Source organism: Cheilinus undulatus, linkage group 9, assembly GCF_018320785.1.
Source record: "Cheilinus undulatus linkage group 9, ASM1832078v1, whole genome shotgun sequence".
Lineage (NCBI taxonomy): Eukaryota > Metazoa > Chordata > Actinopteri > Labriformes > Labridae > Cheilinus > Cheilinus undulatus.
In genome coordinates, this window is record NC_054873.1 from 1,237,472 (window position 1) to 1,256,735 (window position 19,264).

Consider the following 19,264-nt stretch of genomic DNA (forward strand, 5'->3'; position numbering starts at 1 on the left):
ACAGCCCAGAGAAACTACAGTTTAACTACAACAGACCAGAGAAACGACAGATTAACTACAACAGCCCAGAGAAACTACAGTCTAACTCCCCCATACCAGAGAAACTACAGGATAACTACAGCAGACCAGAGAAACTACAGTTTAACTACAACAGACCAGAGAAACTACAGTTTAACTACAACAGACCAGAGAAACTACAGTTTAACTACAGCAGACCAGAGAAACTACAGTTTAACTACAACACAGATCAGAGAAACCACAGTTTAACTACAACAGACCAGAGAAACTACAGTTTAACTACAACACAGATCAGAGAAACTACAGTTTAACTACATCAGACCAGAGAAACTACAGTTTAACTACAACAGATCAGAGAAACTACAGTTTAACTACAACAGACCAGAGAAACTACAGTTTAACTACAACAGACCAGAGAAACTACAGTTTAACTACAGCAGACCAGAGAAACTACAGTTTAACTACAGCAGACCAGAGAAACTACAGTTTAACTACAACAGACCAGAGAAACTACAGTTTAACTACAGCAGACCAGAGAAACTACAGTTTAACTACAGCAGACCAGAGAAACTACAGTTTAACTACAACAGACCAGAGAAACTACAGTTTAACTACAGCAGACCAGAGAAACTACAGTTTAACTACAGCAGACCAGAGAAACTACAGTTTAACTACAACACAGATCAGAGAAACTACAGTTTAACTACAACAGACCAGAGAAACTACAGTTTAACTACAACAGACCAGAGAAACTACAGTTTAACTACAGCAGACCAGAGAAACTACAGTTTAACTACAGCAGACCAGAGAAACTACAGTTTAACTACAGCAGACCAGAGAAACTACAGTTTAACTACAGCAGACCAGAGAAACTACAGTTTAACTACAACAGACCAGAGAAACTACAGTTTAACTACAGCAGACCAGAGAAACTACAGTTTAACTACAGCAGACCAGAGAAACTACAGTTTAACTACAACAGACCAGAGAAACTACAGTTTAACTACAGCAGACCAGAGAAACTACAGTTTAACTACAGCAGACCAGAGAAACTACAGTTTAACTACAGCAGACCAGAGAAACTACAGTTTAACTACAGCAGACCAGAGAAACTACAGTTTAACTACAACAGACCAGAGAAACTACAGTTTAACTACAACAGACCAGAGAAACTACAGTTTAACTACAACAGACCAGAGAAACTACAGTTTAACTACAACAGACCAGAGAAACTACAGTTTAACTACAGCAGACCAGAGAAACTACAGTTTAACTACAACAGATCAGAGAATCTACAGTTTAACTACAACAGATCAGAGAAACTACAGTTTAACTACAACAGACCAGAGAATCTACAGTTTAACTACAACAGATCAGAGAAACTACAGTTTAACTACAACAGACCAGAGAAACTACAGTTTAACTACAGCAGACCAGAGAAACTACAGTTTAACTACAACAGACCAGAGAAACTACAGTTTAACTACAACAGACCAGAGAAACTACAGTTTAACTACAACAGACCAGAGAAACTACAGTTTAACTACAGCAGACCAGAGAAACTACAGTTTAACTACAGCAGACCAGAGAAACTACAGTTTAACTACAGCAGACCAGAGAAACTACAGTTTAACTACAGCAGACCAGAGAAACTACAGTTTAACTACAGCAGACCAGAGAAACTACAGTTTAACTACAACAGCCCAGAGAAACTACAGTTTAACTACAGCAGCCCAGAGAAACTACAGTTTAACTACAACAGCCCAGAGAAACTACAGTTTAACTACAGCAGACCAGAGAAACTACAGTTTAACTACAACAGACCAGAGAAACTACAGTTTAACTACAACAGCCCAGAGAAACTACAGTTTAACTACAACACAGATCAGAGAAACTACAGTTTAACTACAGCAGACCAGAGAAACTACAGTTTAACTACAGCAGACCAGAGAAACTACAGTTTAACTACAACAGACCAGAGAAACTACAGTTTAACTACAGCAGACCAGAGAAACTACAGTTTAACTACAACACAGATCAGAGAAACGACAGTTTAACTACAACAGACCAGAGAAACTACAGTTTAACTACAACACAGATCAGAGAAACTACAGTTTAACTACATCAGACCAGAGAAACTACAGTTTAACTACAACAGATCAGAGAAACTACAGTTTAACTACAACAGACCAGAGAAACTACAGTTTAACTACAACAGACCAGAGAAACTACAGTTTAACTACAGCAGACCAGAGAAACTACAGTTTAACTACAGCAGACCAGAGAAACTACAGTTTAACTACAACAGACCAGAGAAACTACAGTTTAACTACAGCAGACCAGAGAAACTACAGTTTAACTACAGCAGACCAGAGAAACTACAGTTTAACTACAACAGACCAGAGAAACTACAGTTTAACTACAGCAGACCAGAGAAACTACAGTTTAACTACAGCAGACCAGAGAAACTACAGTTTAACTACAACACAGATCAGAGAAACTACAGTTTAACTACAACAGACCAGAGAAACTACAGTTTAACTACAACAGACCAGAGAAACTACAGTTTAACTACAACACAGATCAGAGAAACTACAGTTTAACTACAACAGACCAGAGAAACTACAGTTTAACTACAACAGACCAGAGAATCTACAGTTTAACTACAACAGACCAGAGAATCTACAGTTTAACTACAACAGACCAGAGAAACTACAGTTTAACTACAGCAGACCAGAGAAACTACAGTTTAACTACAACACAGATCAGAGAAACTACAGTTTAACTACAACAGACCAGAGAAACTACAGTTTAACTACAACACAGATCAGAGAAACTACAGTTTAACTACAACAGACCAGAGAAACTACAGTTTAACTACAACACAGATCAGAGAAACTACAGTTTAACTACAACAGACCAGAGAAACTACAGTTTAACTACAACAGACCAGAGAAACTACAGTTTAACTACAACAGACCAGAGAAACTACAGTTTAACTACAACAGACCAGAGAAACTACAGTTTAACTACAACAGACCAGAGAAACTACAGTTTAACTACAACAGACCAGAGAAACTACAGTTTAACTACAACAGACCAGAGAAACTACAGTTTAACTACAACAGACCAGAGAAACTACAGTTTAACTACAACAGACCAGAGAATCTACAGTTTAACTACAACAGACCAGAGAAACTACAGTTTAACTACAACACAGATCAGAGAAACTACAGTTTAACTACAGCAGACCAGAGAAACTACAGTTTAACTACAGCAGACCAGAGAAACTACAGTTTAACTACAGCAGACCAGAGAAACTACAGTTGGTCTCAGAGCCAGGCTCCTGCAGATCCTTTCACAGGACTTCTTTAAATCTAAGGACGTTAAAGTCTTTTATGTAATCCTGAGTGGTCTTAGATCCTAGAACAGGGTCATCAAGTAAATTTGCACAAGGGCCAGATTAAGTTTGGAGAGAGACTCTGGGGGCCGGACTTTCAAACAAACACAAATTAAAACATATTTTGGGCTAATTAACAGAATATTGTGTTAGTATTTTCTTTTGAATCCCAGAGAATGGACCTCTCCAATTGTGATTTAGCACCAGTATTAACCCATTTTTAACACTTTTTAATCCCTTTTCACTACATTTGGCCATTTCTGCAACATTTTTTTTGCCACTCTTGACCCATTTTGATCATTTTTGACCTTTTTTGCCCATTCGACCGCTCTTTAAACCCTTTTAGCCACTTTTAGCCGATTATTTCCCCAGTTCGCCACTTTTAACCCCTTTTCACCACTTTGCCAGGCTATTTTTGGTGTATTTTCACCACTTTTAGATCATTTTTTAAACTTTTTGCCCCTTTGTACCTCTTTTACCAATTTTTGCCTCATTTTAACTTCTTTTCATCCATTTTCCAGCCAATTTTTGTCCCTTTGTGCCTCCTCACAACCCATTTTGCCGCTGTCTGACCCCTTTTCAGCACTTCATCTGTCCATTTTTACAACATTCCACCAGTCCTAACCCATTTTTTTAGATTTATTTTAAAAATTGCTTATTCTGGCTGACAAGTGAATTTATGTGAGGAAAAAAAAACAGATCAAATGTTGAGTTATTCTAAAACTTTTTGAATCTTAATTGTTGTTATATTAATTTTGGGCTGGGTTTAACAGCTGCAGACATTCTAAGTAAAACAATACCCTTAAAACCACAGCATCTTCTTTTCCTCCTTTTCTGAATTCAGTGATCTTCTGGGTGCCGGACAGGAAGCTTTGGGGGGCCTGATGTGGCCCTCGGGCCGCCAGTCGATGATCAGTGTCCTAGAGGGTGTTTGGACTTAGACCAGTCTGTATTTTCTACCTGAATTTCTGTGATTTTAATCTTTCTTTTTGAGTTTATGCTCATTGCATATTTTATAAATATTACTATTAATAAACAATAGATGTTACATGTGCCAGAAATAATCCAATACAGGTGTTTATGACCAAAAATCCCTTTTTTAAGTGTCAGTGCATTAAACCTGATCATGCAGCTCTGTCTTGTTTACATGGCTTTTATTTTTGACTCTGAATTTTGGACATTTGTTTGTAATCTTTTGGCAATTTGATTGGGAATTTATGGGTGGGGGAAGTTAACATTAAAAAAAAATCATGGAAAGTATTTCAGATAATTTGCTTGGATGTATGCATGCTGCACGCTGCAGCAGTTAAAGAGTTAACTGGCTGGTTCACCTTTACCTGCACGCTGCAGCAGTTAAAGAGTTAACTGGCTGGTTCACCTTTACCTGCACGCTGCAGCAGTTAAAGAGTTAACTGGCTGGTTCACCTTTACCTGCACGCTGCAGCAGTTAAAGAGTTAACTGGCTGGTTCACCTTTACCTGCACGCTGCAGCAGTTAAAGAGTTAACTGGCTGGTTCACCTTTACCTGCACGCTGCAGCAGTTAAAGAGTTAACTGGCTGGTTCACCTTTACCTGCACGCTGCAGCAGTTAAAGAGTTAAGTGGCTGGTTCACCTTTACCTGCACGCTGCAGCAGTTAAAGAGTTAACTGGCCAGTTCACCTTTACCTGCACGCTGCAGCAGTTAAAGAGTTAACTGGCTGGTTCACCTTTACCTGCACGCTGCAGCAGTTAAAGAGTTAAGTGGCTGGTTCACCTTTACCTGCACGCTGCAGCAGTTAAAGAGTTAACTGGCCAGTTCACCTTTACCTGCACGCTGCAGCAGTTAAAGAGTTAACTGGCTGGTTCACCTTTACCTGCACGCTGCAGCAGTTAAAGAGTTAACTGGCTGGTTCACCTTTACCTGCACGCTGCAGCAGTTAAAGAGTTAACTGGCCAGTTCACCTTTACCTGCACGCTGCAGCAGTTAAAGAGTTAACTGGCCAGTTCACCTTTACCTGCACGCTGCAGCAGTTAAAGAGTTAAGTGGCTGGTTCACCTTTACCTGCACGCTGCAGCAGTTAAAGAGTTAACTGGCCAGTTCACCTTTACCTGCACGCTGCAGCAGTTAAAGAGTTAACTGGCTGGTTCACCTTTACCTGCACGCTGCAGCAGTTAAAGAGTTAACTGGCCAGTTCACCTTTACCTGCACGCTGCAGCAGTTAAAGAGTTAACTGGCCAGTTCACCTTTACCTGCACGCTGCAGCAGTTAAAGAGTTAAGTGGCTGGTTCACCTTTACCTGCAGCAGTTAAAGAGTTAACTGGCCAGTTCACCTTTACCTGCACGCTGCAGCAGTTAAAGAGTTAACTGGCTGGTTCACCTTTACCTGCACGCTGCAGCAGTTAAAGAGTTAACTGGCTGGTTCACCTTTACCTGCACGCTGCAGCAGTTAAAGAGTTAACTGGCTGGTTCGGGACACAGGAGCTTTAAGGGAACCTGAGCACAAACTTCAGTCCTGCAAACAGACTTTAGAGTTTATGTAGCTTATGTAGCTCATGTAGCTCACGTAGCTAATGTAGCTCACGTAGCTCTGTTGTCTGTGAGAGCTATGTAGAGATGTGTGGGCTGCAGCCAGTGTGTCTTGGATTTTTATCTGCAGAATATTGGGTGGAAATATCAGTAAACATTTTCTGCGATAGCGATGTCATCCTTCTAAAATCGATTTCTCCAGTTTTTGCTGAAACACTGCAGATTAATTTATTTAAATCCCAGACGTGTCACTTTAAACTAGAGAAGAGTTTTCTTCTCAAAGTCAGCTGCTGTTCCTGTGGACTTCAGAGACCTTTAGTCCTCAGACTGGTTAGTGGTGACAGGCTGGTCTTTCTGACCAGTGTAAGCATGTGGCGGTCTGCTTGAAGAGCGGCTGTGGAGCAGTCCGGCGCGGTACGTGGAGATGTGAACAGCCCTACCTCAGTTCTGGTGCCTGTCAGTGAGGAGAGCTCTAAGGTGGATCCTAAACGCCTCTGTCCTGTATCTGTGCATCACGGCCCTCTTCATTCTCTGAGCTGATGGTGGACGTGGACGCAGGAGGAGGGTCGTTGTCGAGCACGCTCTTATTCTACCGTTTTAACTCGTTGGCTCGTTATTGATTCATTGATAACGTGACAGATCAATAACTTTTGATGACCGGTTCAAACTTGTGCCTGCTTGCATTGGTCCTCTCTGCAGCATTCTGAAAGCAGATGCTGAAATGGGACCAAACTGAACCTTTCCTTGGTTTAGTTTCTTTCTCTAAAAGTTAGCTAAAGATGCTAACCAGCCTCTGCCTTCTCTGCTCAGAACCGTCCATGGTTGGCCTTCAGCAGTCACATGTACTTTTCATACAGAATCAGTGCGTTAGTTTTGGTACGAGTAAGAAGAACAGCTCTCCCTCTATCCTGTGAGGATCTCTTAAAGCTCTTCTACACTTTAACTCTGAGCTTTTCTGCTGTTTAGCTTCTGTGTGGATACAGCGAATCAGGCGTCATGTCTGCTCCAGCACTGATTTAAGAGGGTCGACTTAGAACAAATATAAAGGACCCAGCCCTAGTCAGGTCCCAGCGCTGCCACAGGGCCAGACCATGTATTTTTCTGTGTGATTTCCCTCTTTCCTGCCCGTCCTGTAGCTGGATAGAACTTGTCCTGTATGATGTGAATGAGGACAGTGATGGGGGGTTACTGCTTTAACCCTGAAGAGACCATAAAAATAAATGTCTACAGAATAACAGGAACATTTGTGCCTACGGACAGAGATGTCATTGAAAACCACTGAAAATAACATTTTTTTAAATATTCAGCTCCAGTTTAACTGGTGACAGTCCAGTTCCAGACTCTTCTTCACCTTTAAAACAGACATGCAGGTAAACTGCACAGGTGTGACTGGGCAGTTCTGGAGAATATCTCATTATCATTATTCAGACTATTATTGGAAAGATTATCGAACTGTGATTTTTTTTCTCCCCCCATTATTTTTGAGTTCCTCATCATGTGTGTTTTTACCAGTAACACCAGTAACACCAGTAACACTGGGCTGAGTGATGGTGAAGTTAAAGCCTATTATATCCTGTTCAGTCCTGGTTTTGTTTGTCCTTCAGTGTTGTGTTCAAGTGTTTCTGGTCGATGTGTGTTTGATTTATGGCTGTTTTTTCTCAGGCAGGGTTTGTAACGGTGTGTGTTTGTTTTGTGTTTCAGGGCAGCACAGAGGGGTGGAGTCCAGTCCCACAGCCAGGTGGTGAGTTAACCTAAAACTGAAATGAAAGGTTTTACACTGATTCAGCTTCAGCTCCAGTACTGATACAGCGGTGGTTCTCAACCTTGGGATGGGGTCCGAGAGACTGAGAGGGGGTCAACAGATGCCTTCAAGGAACTAAGAATATTTTTTAAATTACACTGTTGCCACTTTACACCTATTGTTGCCTCTGTTGACCCATTATTGCCTCTATTAACTACTTTTTACCACATTTTACGTCCATTTCAACCACATTTTACAATTTGATTTGCTCATTTTTACCAGTTTAACCCATTTCTGCCAATTTATGCCCATTTTTCTGTCTCAGTTAACCCGTTTGCCATTTTATATTAATTTTTCACCCCATTTCACCAAGTTTTCCACCCATTTTTGCCAATTTAAAGTCAATTCAGCCACTTTTTATTTCCCCTTACCACTATCTATGACTATTTTTGCCACTTTAACCAATTTTGCCACTTTTTGCTTATTTTTTTGCCAATTTTATCACATTTTTGCCTTTTCTAACCAATTTCTGCCACTTTTAAAATCCAATTTCACCACCTTTTCCACCAGTTTTTGCCATTATTAACCCATTTTATTTCTGTTTTTAACAAAAAAAGATTTGAACCCATTTTTAAGAAGCTATCTACCACAAAAATGAATAAAAAAATAAACTTGCTTATTCGGTAAGAGTGGTTGTTTTTCAGGTTAAAGCTCTCCCCGTGTCTGTCCAAGATTTTAGATTGTTCATGTCTGTGTTCAACCACCTTCAGGTCCAGTGGGGGTCCCAGTCTCTTGCACCTTTATTTTTGGGGTTCTGGGCTGAAAAGGTTGAGAACCACTGTGATACAGGACCTGGATCCTAGAGGACCTGGGTCCTGGGTTTCTGCTGTAAATGATCTGATAAAAGTGTGAAAATAAATGACCTGATGAGACTGGGAATCATTGAGCAGCTCTGGTTTCACATCAATTAAAAAAAGAGCTTTAGAAAAGTAAGTGCACATAACCTAGAGTTGTTCTGATAGCAGTGTCAAAAATATGTCTGAGACCGCTTTAAAGGGGCTTTCAGTGAGAGCACGCGTTTATGCTCTGATCTAATACGGTTTAGTTTAACTTTATATTTTGCTTCATTTAGCCATGCACCCTAACCCTGCACACGTTCTACCGTTTTTAGAGCAGTGAAGAAGAACCAAACAAAAGAGAAGAAAGGACCAACTGCAGCTGCAGAGTTTGTTACAACTCTCTAGACCAGTGGTTCTAAATGGAGTGCCGAGGCACACTAGTGTGTCTTCAGGCAAGTCTAGGTGTGCCGTGGGTACCATACGTTATTACTACGACTTTATGTAAGAACTGTAACCAGGCCTGCCCACAGACCTGGACCCCGGAAAACCCCAGAGGATGGACCCTCCCCAGTTGGGCTTTATTGATGATATCAGTGTGTGTGTGTTGGATCCGTAGCATTGGTGCTAGCATCCTGGCTAACCGTTATCTCATTAAGAGCTGAAAAGCATGGCGAGATATTATTGGGTTGAATTGGTGTTAAAGTTATTCATTGGTGCTATTTTTAACCAAGGTAAACATTTTTCTACCCATTTTTGCCACTTCTTTTGACTGCTTTTTTACCACTTCTTATTACTACTTTTGACCCATTTTTGCAACTTTTTTGGAACTTCTTACCACATTAAAACCATTTTTACTACCTTTTTTCCACTTTTTGCACAATTTTGCTAATATTTGGTCATTTTTTTGCCATTTTCTCCCATCACTTTTAACCCCTTTTTGTACCACCTTGTAGTAACTTTAACCCATTTTACCACCTTTTTACATGTTTAATCCTTTTAGACCAATTATAACCTATTTTTGACACTATTTTGACACTTTTAACAACTTTTGGCCAACTTCAACCCATTGGTTTGCCACTTTTTTACCAATTTTCGCCCATTTCTGACTTTGCTTAGGCACTTTTTGCCCAATTTTGCCATGATTTGTATCACTTTCAACCCATTTTTGCCCGTTTTTGCCATCTCCATGATCCCCCGGTTGGCCCGGCCCCAGAAAGCTCTCCCCTTTATCTCCCCTTATAGGCCACCTTGACTGCAACATTATTAAAAAGTCTATTTTGTATTGATTTAAATATGGTGTGCCTTGAGATTTTGACTTGGCGAAAAAAGTTTGAAAACCCCTGCTCTAGACCATCGCCGTCTCATCAGCAAGAAGAGACAGCAATGATTAAAGTTACATAACATCATGCTGCGTCAAACTGCACACTCTTAAACACGCTTAAACACGCTCAAACACGCTTAAACACGCTTAAACTCCTCCACTGTGTGGCCCCGCCCACTTGTAGATGCTGTTCTAATGCCCACAGTAACTAAGGGCTAGCATTAGCATCTGTTTGGGGCAGTAAATAGGAGTCAGTTTTTGAAAATATCAAGTTAGATGGCATGTTTGATGACGGCGGCTGCACTTATAGTCATGACCGCTCCTTATGTTCTGGAGGAAACCTAAAGGAATTGCTGAAAACAGTAGAAATAGAACTGATAAAATAAGCTATCACTTAATGAAAGTAAAACAAAATTTATGTTGTTTGATAGTAAAAGGGCTGACGCTGAGGTAAAACTGAATTTAAACAATGTTGAAATTGAAAGAGTTTATGAAACTAAGTTTTTGGGAGTAATAATAGATGATAAACTTTGTGGGAAGCCTCACATAGAACATGTAAAACTGAAATTATCCAAATCTATTTCTATTCTTTACTAAACAAGGGATTTGCTGAATAAGAACTGTCTTCATTTACTGTACTTTTCACTTGTGATGCCTTACATGACATACCTTGCTGAAATTTGGGGAAATACATATAAAACTAGCTTAGATCCAATAATTAAACTGCAGAAAAGGGCAGTTAGGATAATAAATAAATAAAGTTGGATATCGTGATTCTACCAACCAGCTTTTTATAGGATCATCCACGTTAAAATTTCTGGACATTATAGATTTAAAAACATTAGAAATTATGTTTCATGTGGTGAATAACAGCATTCCTGTTTGTATTCAAAAAAATTTCAACTAAGACAGGGGATTTATAATTTAAGGGGGTTGCTAATGTTTGAAACCTGTGAAGTGAGAACTAATCTCAAGTACAGATGTGTGTCAGTTTTGGGAATGAAGTTATGGAATTAACTAAACGATGGACTAAAGATGTGTAATTCTACGTTAGTATTCAAAAAGACTTTAAGATCTAAAATGGTCAAAGGTTACAATGTGAACTGAAACTTGTTTAATTTGATTGATTTCCACTTTAAACTATCATGTATTTAGTACTGATGTACTAGTGCTGATGTTGTATTCTGATTTACTCGATTAATCCTATGATAGTACAGGATAGGCAAAAATAAGCCACTGGGCTTCAGCCTATTTCTTTCTCAGTTGCTGTCTGATAAATTATTATTATGTATAAAATGATTTTATTTTTGTTTTTAAACTGAAATAAAGCATTCATTCATTATTAAGACAAACCATATCAGCCAAAAACAGCTATTAAAGCCAGTTTTATTCACTGATCATACCATACTTCTACAGCCACAGAATTAGAAAACAGTCAAATAAAACTGAATTAATCATGGATGAGTTAATAAAAATATGTGGTAGTTCTGATAACTAACTTTAAGGTTAACTCTAACGTCTGTTTCTGTTTCAGCGGCACTTTAATGCTTCAGGTGGATGGTTTTCCTACTGGAGACGGTGTTAAGGTAAAACTGATCAATAATCATTAATCATAGTCATTGATCTCATATTAATGAGGTAAATATTAGTCTTAGTGAAGCTGTGGTGATTTAGACCTGTACTACAGCGATAATGAGACTTCCTGTGACCTTGATTGACCTTTACATGAGCGTAGCAGCGTCACACAGGACGTCCTCTTATGGCTGTACCTCCCGTTACCATGACAACAGCGGGGAGTGCCGACGCTGCTGGGTTTTTTCTCTGTTTCAGAGCTTTTACCTGAGCGTTTGTGTCCACAGGCTGATCGATCGGCTGGCAGACTGACTGGATCCATGATGGAATTACAGACGTTACAGGAGGCCCTGAAGGTGGAGATCCAGATCCATCAGGTACATCAGCGTCCAGTCTTACAGACCGGTTTTTGGGTGAGGAGGTCCAACCTGCAGCAGAACCGTCAAAGTAAACACCAGGCATCTCTAAAGTTAGCGGTCCAGGCTGGATCCAACTTTTATTTCAGTTCACTTAAGAGTTTTGCTCTTCTACATGTAAAAGACAATTACGGTAGTTTAGACTCAGCTATATCTGGATAATCGCTCTAATTACTCACTGCTTTTGCCCTGAGGTCAGCAGAGGAGTTTCTTTTCTACAGTCTCATCCCAAAGATGATAAATTATAAATAAATAGAAGCTACCCCTACTCTCAGTTACTGATGAGTTACATCAGCAACCTCAGCATCACCACCGACGTCAGACCCAGGCTCCGTTCATACAAGCTCCAGGTAGAGACGGCGTCAATGCTACCGACTCTCCGCGGCTCTGCACGGCCCCCAAAAGCCAAAGCTGCAGATTTATGGGGGGTGAGAGCCCGGGCATCATCGTGGTTAGAGTATGAACCTTCCTCTGCTGGGATCTGTCTGATCACAGACTCTACGCACCAGACAAGTTCGTTTGTGTGATTATTTCACTCATAATCAGCTTTTTTCCAACCTGTAGAGGATCAATACATGCCTCCACACCAGTGACAAAATTTCTAGTTATTTATGGTCAGTTTTTCAGTTCCACACCTCTGACTGATGAAAACACTCGCCGTTATTTATGGTAGAAGAGTTTAGAGGCAGACAGGAGCAACAGCATCGACTCCATCACGCCACATGATGATTTTTTCCCCCTTCATAGAACTGTTTGTCTCCAGACAGTGCTGACTTTTTTTAGTCTTAAAGTCACTATTTTAGTCTACTTAAATAACTCAGCTTTGGCTTAGTAACTAGCACCTGTCCAAGCATAATGGTGCTGTTAGACCAGGGCAGGAGAGAGAGAGAAAACTTATAACTTCTGCTCAAATGTTTCTACGTTTACCAGAGGATAGTGCAAAATAATCTGCAGACTTCTGCAGCACCAGTGTTTTTTTAAATTTGCATCATTTATTCTGAAAATAATAAAGCTCCTGATGTGAATAGACTGACGCATCAAAATTTATTTACATTTTCGTGCTGTTGCTGCGTGCTGCTCTCGTTGTGCTAAGGCCTCCAGTCCTATGTCCCAAACAGCAGGACCTTTGTTCATATAGCTCAGCATGTAGTTTGTCCAAGTGGTGTTGCCGTAGCTGTAAAAGGTGTGCCTATATGGTCAAACAGAGCAAACAGCAGGTAAAGGTTCCCCAGACCAGGCAGGTCATTTAGACATGCTGAAGATTCTCCTCCTGGGCACCCGTGGCCGCTATAAGCAGAATCAGACTCATAATTATTGTCAGGTGTGTTTTCACATACGAGGAGTCTGACTCTTGCTTTGGTACAAAAAAATACAAAGAATTAAAATATTAAGAGCTTAAAATATAGCAGCATTATAGGAAATTTAATGACACATAAAATAGAATATAAATCAACCTCAGCGTTTGTAAATGCAGTGCATGAAAGTCACACGCCAAGCCGTGATCAGCTGAGAGCCAGCCGTTCCTAATTATCAGCTCTCACAGCCAATCACAGATCTTCCTCTCAACAAAGCAGTGTATTTAAATATCCCTGCATGCGTTAATGCTAATCCACCACATCTCCTCCACCCCAGCCTTCTCCTTTATAGACTAAAGCTTCACCTCCTCCACCCCAGCCTCCTCCTTTATAGACTAAAGCTTCACCTCCTTCACCCCAGCCTCCTCCTTTATAGACTAAAGCTTCACCTCCTCCACCCCAGCTTCCTCCTTTATAGACTAAAGCTGCACCTCCTCCACCCCAGCCTCCTCCTTTATAGACTAAAGCTGCACCTCCTCCACCCCAGCTTCCTCCTTTATAGACTAAAGCTGCACCTCCTCCACCCCAGCCTCCTCCTTTATAGACTAAAGCTCCACCTCCTTCACCCCAGCCTCCTCCTTTATAGACTAAAGCTGCACCTCCTCCACCCCAGCCTCCTCCTTTATAGACTAAAGCTTCACCTCCTCCACCCCAGCTTCCTCCTTTATAGACTAAAGCTGCACCTCCTCCACCCCAGCCTCCTCCTTTATAGACTAAAGCTCCACCTCCTCCACCCCAGCCTCCTCCTTTATAGACTAAAGCTCCATCTCCTTCACCCAGCAGTAATTATCACACAAAAATTAACACATTTATGCAACATGTGTCCAAAAATTGTCTGAGTCTTTATATTTAGAATTGAATCCTGACACAGTGCCGCTGATAAAACCATTAAAAAACCTAAAAACTCCTTCATAAATCTGTGGATGTCAGTGAGGGCAGTCTCTGTGTGGTTGTAATTCTCGGCTGTGGCCAGCAGGGGGCTCTGTAATGATTCTGTCTGTTCTCTTCTGCAGAAACTGGTCGCCCAGATGAAGCAGGACCCTCAGGTAAACACTCATCATGTTTCTGTGGATTTATATTCCAACCACAGCTGTGATAGAGACCATGAATCCAACATCTTTACTTCCTGTTTGTTATCATGAATCCAGAATCTTTACTTCCTGTTTGTTATCATGAATCCAGCATCTTTACTTCCTGTTTGTTATCATGAATCCAGCATCTTTACTTCCTGTTTGTTATCATGAATCCAGCATCTTTACTTCCTGTTTGTTATCATGATAGCAGCAACTTTACTTCCTGTTTGTTACTGCAGTAGAAGAAGACTCAGACTAAGTTTTGCAGGAGTCTTGTTTCCTCTCTGACTGTCTGTCTGTCTGTTTTCAGAATGCAGATCTGAAGAAGCAGCTCCATGAACTCCAGGCCAAGATCACAGCGCTCAGTGAGAAGCAGGTAGACTCCAGAAAGATTCTGGTTCTGGTTCTGGTCTTCGTTAACAAGGCGTTTGGCTCGTTCTGCAGGAGGTTGGAGGTTTTTATATGAGGATGTTATAACTGGAGGCTAGAATCATCCCTTCTATAAGAACTGTTGAGGTTAGTGATGGAGGAAAGGATCTGCGTGAGGCCGCGGCAGGACGGCGTTAATATTTGCGGTTTGAGTCGTGCCCTGCAGGTGTAGCTGCTAAACTAGTGGAGCCAATCACAGAGCTGTCTGCCTGTGATGTTTTAATGTCCGTCTGTTAAAGCACATTCAATGAAGTTTTCCTGTTTAATGTTTAGAGTGCAGGCGAGTCACTGTGATTTATTTATAGTTTTGATGAAATGATTTGAACCTTTTTAGATTTTCAGTGTGTTTTGGGTTCTTTACCAGTTTCTCTGTGCTTATTCTATGAATCTTTGGTCTCAGTCAGCTTTAATTCCTCCTGCAGTTTGAGTTTGGATGCTGTGTAACGGTGAATCAGTGGCTGTGATGGAGGCTGCTGCTGTGTCATGTTTGGCTGATTGTTGGTGGACGGCGCAGCTTAAAATCCCACGTCTGCTGTCCCAGTCCGGTCCAATAGATGAGGAGCAGGAAGTGTTAGAAAAGACTAAATGGAAAAATCAAACCCTGAATCTTAAAAACACGTGTCATCTTTGGGCCTTCGTACAGCATGAATGCAGAGTTTCTGCCTCAGTGTCGTCATTCCTGGGTCTAAAAGTTTGACCCAGGAAGTTTTTATCTGAGTCTGGTTTTAGTGTCTGCTGCTGAGGGGAAGAGAAAAGTTTATTTTAACCTGAAGCTGCTTTATTCAGATTTTTCCATCACAGGTTTGTTGTGAAGAGGAGGAAGAGGCTTCTGCAGAGCTTTGGACTTTGTCAGGAAAAATCTAGTTGGTTCAAAAATTAATCGCTAAGGATGCATGAAAGTTATTACCTTCAGTAAATATCAGCTAAGTCATTTAATTCTAAACATTTATGTTGATATTTCCAACCTCTATTATCCATATAAACAAATAAATCTGCAGTTTCAGGCAGAATGAACAGATCTATCTCAGCTGAAGTCTTTGTTCCTGCTGAGTTTAGAATCTAAAGTAGGGGTCATCAACTACATCTGCACATGGACCAGATTCATTCTCAACAGAGACTCTGGGGGCTGGACTTTCAAATAAAAAAATATTAAATAGGCCTAAATATTTAGGTCTCATTGAAATATTATTGTAGTAGTATTTGTTTGTTTGTTTTTTTGTTGTTTTTTTAAATACAGGACATTTTTAGTTGTAACCAGGGAGATCTATGCCTGTTACCTATAAAGGCCAAGGAGACAGGCCTGATAACAGAGCTGGCAGGGCCCCTGAAAATCCCAGGAAATGGGCCCTCCCCAGTTGTGATTTAGTAGTATTTACTCATTTTTGACACTTTTAACCATTTTTGATACTTTTTGCCACTTTGACACAATTTTGGCAAGATTTTAACCCCTTTTTGAAACCATTTTTCCTACATGTTTTATTCCCTTTGTGCCACTCTTATCCATTTTGCCACTTTTCTTCTATTTTTGCCTCTTTTTAACCCCTTTTCATTAGGTTTTATAAACAGTTTTTGCAACTTTAAAATCATTTTTGCCACTTTTGACCCATTTTTGATACTTTTTGCATGTTTAACCCAATTTTTGCCAATCTTTATCCCATTTAAACCACTTTACCTGTATGTAATAACCCATTGGTGCCATTTTTGTCACTTTTACCTTCTTTTCATGACTTTGGTACTATTTTCTGGCATTTGTAACCAATTTTTGATACTTTTTTCCCCTTCTTTTCCTCTTTTACCAATTTTTGCCACTTTAACCACTTTTCACCACCTTTTTGCCAATTTTTTGCCCCTTTGTGCTGCTCCACAACCCATTTTGCCATTTATCACCCATTTTTGCTACTCTCTAACCCCTTTTCACCACTTTATCTGGTCATTTTTGCAGCACTTTTGCCAACCTTAACCCTTTTTTTTTTTTTTTTAATATCTACTAATAATGACAGTAAATTTCTGTAAAAACAGATCAAGTGTCATTCTAAAACTATTTTAATGTTAATTGTCTGTGGGATGGATTTAACAGCTGCAGAAATTTAAAGCTAAAGGTTAAAACCACATCATCTTTTCCTCCTTTTCTGAATTCAGTGATCTTTCAGGGGCCGGACAGGAAGCCTTGGGGGTCCTGATGTGGCCCCCGGGCTGCCAGTTGATGATCAGTGATCTTAAGGGTTTAAGGACTGAAGTAAATATGTAAATATCAGCTCTGATGTCGGTATCTGCTGAAATGAATTAGTGAATATTAGTGTGTCTGAAAACTGCAAACATCCAGCGTCCTGATTCTGAACCACAAACCTGCAGGTTAACCAGCTAGAGCTCCTATCACTGAACTGCAGGGCTGGATATTTCTAAACATTTTCAGACCTCTTCTGTTTCTTTATGACAGATTTTACAGAGAAACCATCGGTTTTAGTCCAGACCAGAGTCTGTTTGTCTTTATCCAGTCTGAGTTTAGCGTTGAGTTTTAGCTCCTTTTAGGACGTTTCCTCCTCAGACATGAGCGCTAGTCAGACACATCTTCTTTATCGCTGATATTTAGGAAAGAATAAAGCCAGTTTACTGTGGATCTGAGCTGCTGGTGTTTCAGCAGATTACCAGTTAAACCAGTCTGCTTTTTCCTGTTTGAACTCTCGTCTGATCTTTCCTGTTCTAAGTTAGTAGTTTTTAGTCTTTATTTTTATCAGCTTTGAGCTTTTCTCCTATTTTTATCCGCCTGTGTTTGCTTTCATGTCGGAGTGTTTGAGCGCGCTCAGTAGAGAGTAGGGCGGGAAAAACAGTCGAAGAAACAAGGTCTTTAGATAAAAACAATGACGGAGGATCTGGGTGATAAATCAACGTTTAAATATTTATTCACTGATTTATAAATCAGATATTTGGTTTCTATCAGTATATTTAACACCACCAGCAGCAGAATAAGAGAATTTATCTGAACTGTTCTGTCTAAATTGGTATTTATCATATTTACTGTATTTATTAATAAAACTCTGATAATGTTGATGCCTGTTTAATACCAGAGCAACAAAATAAAAGTCCCTGATGTCAAATATCTGAAATCTTTAGATCTAAATCTCCTGTCTGCTGTCTGCACAGCCAGTTTTAAGATTACAGAACCATGCATACTCTAAAGGGTTAATAACACTGAAAACTGCTCCAATAAATTAAACAACACCAGAGAGAAGTATGAATGAATGATTTTATCATGTTTTAAACCTTTGTGTATTTTAGTTGGTTGAATTCTGCAGTTAATCTGATCATAAAGTCAGGCTGTGATTCCAGAACTGCATAAAAGTCTGCAGTTATTCTAGTTTACTAAAGATTTACCTAAATATCTGCAGAAAGGCCTGAAGGTTTACAGCAGAGCTGTCACTGATCCCTGGAGAAGAAACTTTACTTTTAAAGAACAAACAACTTTAGAAAATATTCAGTTATTCTGAAAGCAACGCTGTGAAAACTTAATTTTGTTTCTTTAATGCTTAATATTAGTCTGTTTTGAGTTGATAAATAGCCGCTTCTAATGATAATAATAATTCTCTGTATTTTCACTGATAACTGAGCAGTTAGACTCATGGTTTTAGTTATTGATTATATCAGAATCGTAATTGTCCTGGTTAATCACAATCACATATTAGTACCAAACGTACAGCGCTGGTTTTTTTTGGTCCATCATGGTTCCAGAATTATTGCTAAAATATGATTTTGATAAAAAGCAAACCCAAAAATAGAAGACCTGGACATCCAGTGTTTGGTCATTTATTGTTTTCAATAATCAGAAACAGAAGGTAAACTCTTACTCTAACTCTACAATGAAGATTTATTTTTTATTTCACATTTCCAACTTTTCAGACTCAGAAATTCCCCAGGGTACCTGGATGCAGCCGACGACCTCCACTTCACACCAGAAGTCGGAGAATTGCCGCCATATCTCGTCTTCTAATACCTAAAGTCACTTGAACTGAATATAAGGTCAAAGTTTGTGACTTTTAACCTTTAAAATCTCTCATTTTCTTTCTTAAATTGTCTTAAATTTCCAACTTTTAAACTAAAAAATTCAGAGTTTAGAAATGTGTGAGAATCGTGAGTATTTCCCATAAAAGTCTGGACGTTCTGTGTTGGAAGTGGCTCTAACACTGTTGGACGTTTTTCCTGTGATTTCAGCTCCGTTCATGTTTCTCTCAGTCTTCTAAAATTGACATTTTCTTTAAACATTTTTTTAGATGCTATCTTCATTAAAATAACACGTGGCACATTTGGACCACCGTACTGTTTTTAGTTTCCCTAAGCTCTGTTTGAACCGCCGTGTTCCTCCTCACAGCCCTCAGCGGTGGCGGCTCTATCAGGAAACCTGAGCTCATAAAGCCGCCTGTGTGTCGAGATTAGAGCAGGTTAAACAGGCGCTATGTGTTTTTTGTGATGTGTGCGGGCGATCCTTTAGAAAACACGGTGTGATAAGAGCGGCGAGGGAGAGCGCGGCCTAATCCCGGGTGATAAAACGGCACCCTGCAGCAGATAGAGACGCACGTTATTAACTGCAGGTCAAACCGC

General features: G+C 40.0%; 1 protein-coding gene across 6 annotated transcripts in view; it reads left to right on the top strand.

Annotated features, from left to right (window-relative positions):
* Positions 1–19,264, top strand: part of phf21ab (PHD finger protein 21Ab) — a 70,440-nt gene that overhangs the window by 14,619 nt on the left and 36,557 nt on the right. For all 6 annotated transcript variants that reach the window (XM_041795526.1, XM_041795528.1, XM_041795530.1 and 3 more), the window contains exons 2-6: positions 7,627–7,666; positions 11,361–11,412; positions 11,686–11,775; positions 14,183–14,215; positions 14,553–14,618. In XM_041795526.1, coding sequence (XP_041651460.1) covers positions 11,371–11,412; positions 11,686–11,775; positions 14,183–14,215; positions 14,553–14,618 — 231 coding nt within the window. In that variant the 5' untranslated portion in view covers positions 7,627–7,666; positions 11,361–11,370. The remainder of the gene's footprint in view (positions 1–7,626; positions 7,667–11,360; positions 11,413–11,685; positions 11,776–14,182; positions 14,216–14,552; positions 14,619–19,264) is intronic.